Source organism: Bufo gargarizans, chromosome 2 (genome assembly GCF_014858855.1).
Source record: "Bufo gargarizans isolate SCDJY-AF-19 chromosome 2, ASM1485885v1, whole genome shotgun sequence".
NCBI lineage: Eukaryota > Metazoa > Chordata > Amphibia > Anura > Bufonidae > Bufo > Bufo gargarizans.
The window spans coordinates 586,664,708-586,671,133 of record NC_058081.1 but is presented as its reverse complement, the minus strand read 5'-3'; the positions used below and the strand labels follow the sequence as shown (position 1 = coordinate 586,671,133).

Genomic DNA, 6,426 nt, shown 5'->3' with positions numbered 1-6,426 from the left:
CGGATCCGGCACTAATACATTCCTATAGAAAAAATTCTGGCAAGTGTTCCATTTTTTTTGACCGGAGATAAAACCGTAGCATGCTGTGGTATTATCTCCGTCCTGAACAGTCAAAAAGACTGAACTGAAGACATCCTGATGCATCCTGAACGGATTACTCTCCATTCAGAATGCATGGGGATATACCTGATCAGTTCTTTTCCAGTATAGAGCCCCTGTGACAGAACTCTATGCCGGAAAAGAAAAACGCTAGTGTGAAAGTACCCTAAGGGCCCACCTTACTCAGGGGCGCACTGGGGGATTCACCAGTTCTCCTGTGGGCCAGTCCAAGCCTAGTCTCACGTTATAACAAAAAAACTCTCCGGTATCACGTATCGTAAGTGCGGTAGCAATATTCCTTGCAGACTAATGGATCCAAAATCCCGACCTGGAGCGCTTTAGTCAATAAAACGCATTCGTAGATCCCAGGTATTATTTTTTTTTTTTAAATAATTGATACTTTATTGATGAGCGTTAACAACACATATATTGGGTGCAGTAATAAAAAGACCAAAAATGTTGATTACGGGTTCACACAAACATGTAAAAATGTATTTAGCTCCAATACGTTGTCTATGGTATGCTGCAGAGATTCCCAAAAGTGAAGTGGGTACAAGTCACAGTTCAGTACATGCATTTTTGTGGGACCGCGCGTTCCCTATCCAGAAGAATAAAACCTCTTCAAAGCTTGACCCATCCAATTCTGGAGACATAAGCAAATTATCTGGTTCCACTATCACCAATCCAGGGTTCCTGACGAAGCGTGGAGCGAAACCCGGGTCGGGCAGGATTGTTGCGATTGCTCTGACTGTTTGTTATCATCTTGCGTTTGTGAGTATATTACATCTTTTATACGCTGACCTTGCGAGCGGTGCTTTACTATTAGAGCGATTAAATGTCTTTTTAACGGTGGTGAAAAGAAGACTAAAGATAAGAAGGAAAGCCTTGGAGGTTGTGTGATGTGCCTGTATATCAAGCTGCGCTTGTGAGTATAGCTACGTGAAAACTATTGCTGGTGACATACAATACAGTACTTCACTATTGGCGTATTTTCTGACACCCCACAGGAACCCTGGATTGATGATAGTGGGACCTGATAAATTGCTTATGTCTCCAGAATTGGATGGGTCAAGCTTGAAGAGGTTTTATTCTTCTGTATAGGGAACGCGCGGTCCCACAAAATTCACACAAACATGTGCCTACTCATAGCATAACAATCAAAAGGCATAATGGTGGATTTAAAGGGCTTTTGATATTGATGACCTATCCTAGGGTGCAGGGGTCTGACACCCAGCACCCCGCCGACCAGCTGTATGAGGAGAGGGCACACGCCGTCTCCTGTCTCTCTTCCTGCTCGCCGCTGCTCTGTCTATGGCAAGAAGGAAGATAGATAGGAGATGGTTCGCATGGCTGTTGGACCCCCACCAAACTGATATTGATGACCTATCCTATTATGTATATAATAGATGGCATATATCATTGTATGTATATAATAGATGTCGAACATAATATATGTAATGGTATATACATAAGAGATGGTATATATAATTGCATGTATATAATAGATGGTGTGTATAATGGTATATGATCGATATTACATATAATGGTATGTATAGAATAGATGGTAAATATAATGGTATGCATATAATAGATTGTGAATATAACTTTATGTATATCATAGATGGCGTATATAATGGTAGGTATAGAATAGATTATATATAATAGTATGTATATATAATTGCATGTATATCATAGATGGCGTATATAATGGTATATGATCGATATTACATATAATGGTATGTATAGAGTAGATGGTATGTGCGCTCTCAGTCAGTTTGTACCGACAGCTACTTTCACACTAGCGGCAGGACGGATCCGACAGGCTGTTCATAAGGGTACATTCACACGACCGTATTATTTTTTCCGCGTCCGATCTGCATCCGTTCCACATTTTGCGGAATAGAAGCGGACCCATTCATTCCTATGGGTGAATAAAATGTGCGGACAACATTCAGTATGTTGTCTGCATCCGTGTGTCCGCATTTCTATTCCTCAAAAATATTAAGCATGTCCTATTGTCCGTACAGATTGGTCCGCAGCACCATTCAAGTCAATGCATTCGCAAATCGCTGATGAAATACGCAATGGTTTCCATATGTCATCCGTTTTTTGCGGATCCGTTTCCGTATTTTTGAAGGCCATAATTCTTTTTTTTCCTCTTTTTTTTCTTCAGTTTTTTTGCGGACCGTAAAAAACGGAAGACATACGGAAGACACACAGTTCCGTTATTTGCGGACCGCAAATCGGAAAGGATTACACACGGTCGTGCGAATGTACCCTTTTATGGGGACGGGGCGGAGCTCCGGCGCAGCACGGCAGTTCGCGGTGAGAGACTAAAAAGTCGGACAGTCCGGCAGCCTTTCGCAGTGCACCGCTGTACTGCGCCAGAGCCGCGAAATAGCAGCAGGACGGATCCGACAGGGTGAACAGCCTGTCGGATCCGTCCTGCCAAAAGTATAGTCTGTAGCGCCTGTAATCAGGATGACGCCATCCAGCACAGCGTTACTTGGCTCCTCCCCGTCTCCCCCTCCAGTCACGTGATGAGGACTGACTTGTGTAACTTTCGGTTTCTTGAGTCCCCGTCAGCTGAGGGGCTATTGATGGATATCCGGACACGACGACGGGGACATGGGGAGTCCATTTCTGCTGCTGGTAGCTGCACACCTGGTGAGCGGGGCAGGGGGCGGAGTCTGCCCGGGCCTGGGGACATTGGTTTTTGCTGTGGTCTATGCCCTGCTGTGTAGATGACACATACCGGAAGCAGTACCGTGTCTGCTGCCTCCTGCACTGTGTCCTGGGGGACATTTCCTGATCTAGAAAAGTTGTGGTTTTCAGCAGGAGCCGCATTTGTGCAAAACCTTGAGCTCTGAGTACGATGCATGACGTGCTGGTCTGAGCTGTGTTCAGCTACCTGTCCCAGTGCTGTGTCCTCCACACTGCGTGTACCTACCTACCTGTGGTGTGAGGGCTTTCTAGTCTAGTGCTTCCAGCAATATTTAATCTGGCCGTCCTCTCCGTTTCAGTTTGTAAAGCTGCAGAGAGCAGAAGGACACATACCCAGTGTATACGGAATTCCATGTGCTTTATATATGAGGAATGAGCAGGATATACAGGAATGAACACATGTAGCGCCTCGAAAAAGTATTCACACCCTTTGAACTTTTCTACATTTTTTTTACACACCGGCAAATTTGAATTGGGACTTTATGTGATGGATCCAAGTTAGGCACTTTCCTTGGGACCAATTCGCATTCTTTTATTCCCTGCACAGCGCGTACGTATCGCTGTATAAATATAACCTGATCCACACAAATCAATGAGAAATTGCCTGCTGACGTGAAACCGCCGTACACGTTATACGAATGATACGTATCCTCCGTGGAGCGGAAAAAAGAATGTGAATTTGTCCCAAGGCAAGTGCTCATGCACACGGCCGTTGTTTTGCGGTCCGCAAATTGTGGATCTGCAAAACACAGATACCAGTCTTGTGCATTTTGCATAACGGAACGGCTGGCCCCTAATAGAACTGTCCTATCCTTGGCCGCAATGCGGACAATAATTAGAGATGTTATATTTTTCTACGGAACGGATTAAAAGTGAATGGTTTCGCACACAGGCCACAATAAAAACGAAACGGACACGGGGAAAAATTACTTTCGCGTGCATGAGCCCTAATTTGGATGTATTGTATTGTCTTCTGTTGAGCACTGAGCACCCATGGACATTGTGGAACCACAAGTCTCAGGATAGCCATTGAGGTGAGCGGTAGTGCCGGCTGTAAGTCTTTTTACTGGATTTTATGTGATAGACCTACAGAAAGTAACAAGTGTGTGTGTGTGAAGTGAAAAAAGTTACACCTGGTTTTCAAAATTTTTAATAAATAAAAATCTGGAAGGTGTGGCGTGCATTTGTATTCAGCCCCCTGAGTCAATACTTTTAGGACCACCTTTCTCTGCAATTACAGTTACAAGTCTTTTTGGATATGTCTCTACCAGATTTTTACACAATTAGGCCTCATGCACACAACTGTTGTTTGGGTCCGCATCGGATGTGGACCCATTCACTTCAATGGGGCCGCAAAAGATGCAAACAGAACGGTCGTGTGCATGAGGCCGAACTCTGATTTCCACTTGGGCTGTTGTTTCATTAACCTCTTAAGGACACGGTTGATTTTCCATGTTTTTTTGTTTTTTTCTCCCTGCCTTCCCGAAGCAAAAACTTTTTAATTTTTTAATTCACGAGGGCTTGTTTTTTGCCGGACAAGTTGTACTTTCTAATAGTACAATTTACGGTAATATTTCATATGATGTAGTGGGAAGATGGCATAAAATTCCAAATGGGGTGGAATTGGAAAAAAAAGGCAATTACACCATAGTTTTGTGGGTTTAGTCTTTACTGCTCTCCCTACACAGTAAAACCGACCTTCATTCTACAGGTACCACATTTATATAGCTTTTCTTGTATTTTATTACTTCGCATCGCCATATTTTGACCCCATAACTTTTTCATATTTACATCTGGAGCTGTGCGAGAGCTCCTTTTTTGTGAGGCGATCTGTAGTTTTTATTGATACAATTCTGGAGTGTGTACGACTTTTTATTACTTTATTTTGTTGGGGGGGTTTGAAGCAATGAAAAAATGGCAAATTGGCCATTTAGATTATTTTTTCGCTACAGCGTTCACTGTATGGGATATTTATATTTTAATATTATGGGCATTTTAGGACATGGCAGTGCAAATGATTTTTATTTTACTTTTATTTTTATTATGGGGGAAGGAGGTTATTTGATTTTGTAAAGTATTAAGGCCCCTTTCACACTGGGGAGTTTTCTGCGCGGGTGCAATGCGTGACGTGAACGCATTGGACCCGCACTGAATCCGGACCCATTCATTTCTATGGGGCTGTGCACATGAGTGGTGATTTTCACGCATCACTTGTGCGTGGCGTGAAAATCGCAGCATGCTCCTCTTTGTGTGTTTTCCACGCATGCAAGCCCCATAGAAGTGAATGGGGCTGCGTGAAAATTGCAAGCATCCGCAAGCAAGTGCGGATGCGGTGCGATTTTCACACACGGTTGCTACGAGACGATCGGGATGGGGACCTGATCTTTATTATTTTCCCTTATAACATGGTTGTAAGGGAAAATAATAGCATTCTTAATACAGAATGCATAGTACAATAGCGCTGGAGGGGTTAAAAAAAATAATAATAATTTAACTCCACTTGCTCGCGCAGCCGGCATCTTTTATGCCTGCACAACATCTAACCCAAACCCGAACTTCTGTGAAGAAGTCCGGGTTCGGGTCTGGGTACCAAACATTCAGTTTTCTCACGCGCGTGCAAAACGCATTACAATGTTTTGCACTTGTGCGGAAAAATCACGCATTTTCCCGCAACGCACCCGCATCTTATCCGGGCCACAAACATGACCCGCATCTTTTTCGGGCCTAAGTCTCCTTGCAGGACTTTAACACGTGATCTGATAGCTTCTTCCATACCCTGCAATTAGAAGTCATTGCAGTCTATGGGAGTTTCATTATGCTGCTATGGAACCCTTAAATGTCATAGCGGTGGCAGTCGTCCGAGCCTTTAAAGGCTGCCATAGCAACCAAACGGCTCCCTCGATGACTGACTGAGCGAGGAAGCCATTCTGGTCTTGGGAGCTAAGCCCTCCTGGACAAAGCCCAAGGAAGTTGGGCAATGTGTTTTGGGGTGTCTTTTTACATATACCCGTGCTAGGTGAGCGAAATATCTCTCTAAAATGACAACTTTGTATAAAAAAAATTGAAAAGTTGACATTTAGAGAGATATTTCTCTCACCCAGCATGGGTATATGTAAAAATACACCCCAAAACACGTTGCTCTACTTCTTCTGAGTACGGCGATACCACATGTGTGACACTTTATTGCAGCCTCGGTGGGCAAAGGGGCACAAATTCTAAAGAGCACCTTTAGGATTTCACAGGGCATTTTTTACACATTTGGATTTCAAACTACTTCTCACGCATTAGGGCCCCTAAAATGCCAAGGCAATGCCACAAGTGACCCCATTTTGGAAAGAAGACACCCCAAGGTATTTCGTGATGGGCATAGTGAGTTCATGGAAGATTTTATTTTTTTGTCACAAGTTAGTGGAATATGAGACTTTGTAAGGAAAAAAAAAAAAACAATAATCATTTTCCGCTAACTTGTGACAAAAAATAAAAACTTCTATGAACTCACTATGCCAATCAGCGAATACCTTAGGGCAGAGGTGGCCAACCTGTGGCTCTTTGCTTCTTCAAGTGAGGCTCTAGCTGTGAAGCCAGGAAGCAGTCAGGCGGCTC

At 43.5% G+C, this 6,426-nt stretch overlaps 1 protein-coding gene across 2 annotated transcripts in view; it reads left to right on the top strand.

The window, feature by feature from the left end:
- The first annotated feature begins 2,630 nt into the window (after positions 1-2,630).
- TNFRSF14 (TNF receptor superfamily member 14) overlaps positions 2,631-6,426 on the top strand; it is a 40,726-nt gene continuing 36,930 nt past the window's right edge. The window contains exons 1-2 of one of the 2 annotated variants that reach the window (XM_044281840.1): positions 2,647-2,766; positions 3,716-3,857. Coding sequence is in view for 1 of the 2 variants with exons in the window: in XM_044281839.1 (XP_044137774.1) it covers positions 2,728-2,766 (39 nt within the window). In the remaining variant the exon portion in view is untranslated. Of the gene's footprint in view, positions 2,767-3,715; positions 3,858-6,426 lie in introns of both variants that reach the window. The other variant, XM_044281839.1, reaches the window with a different exon arrangement.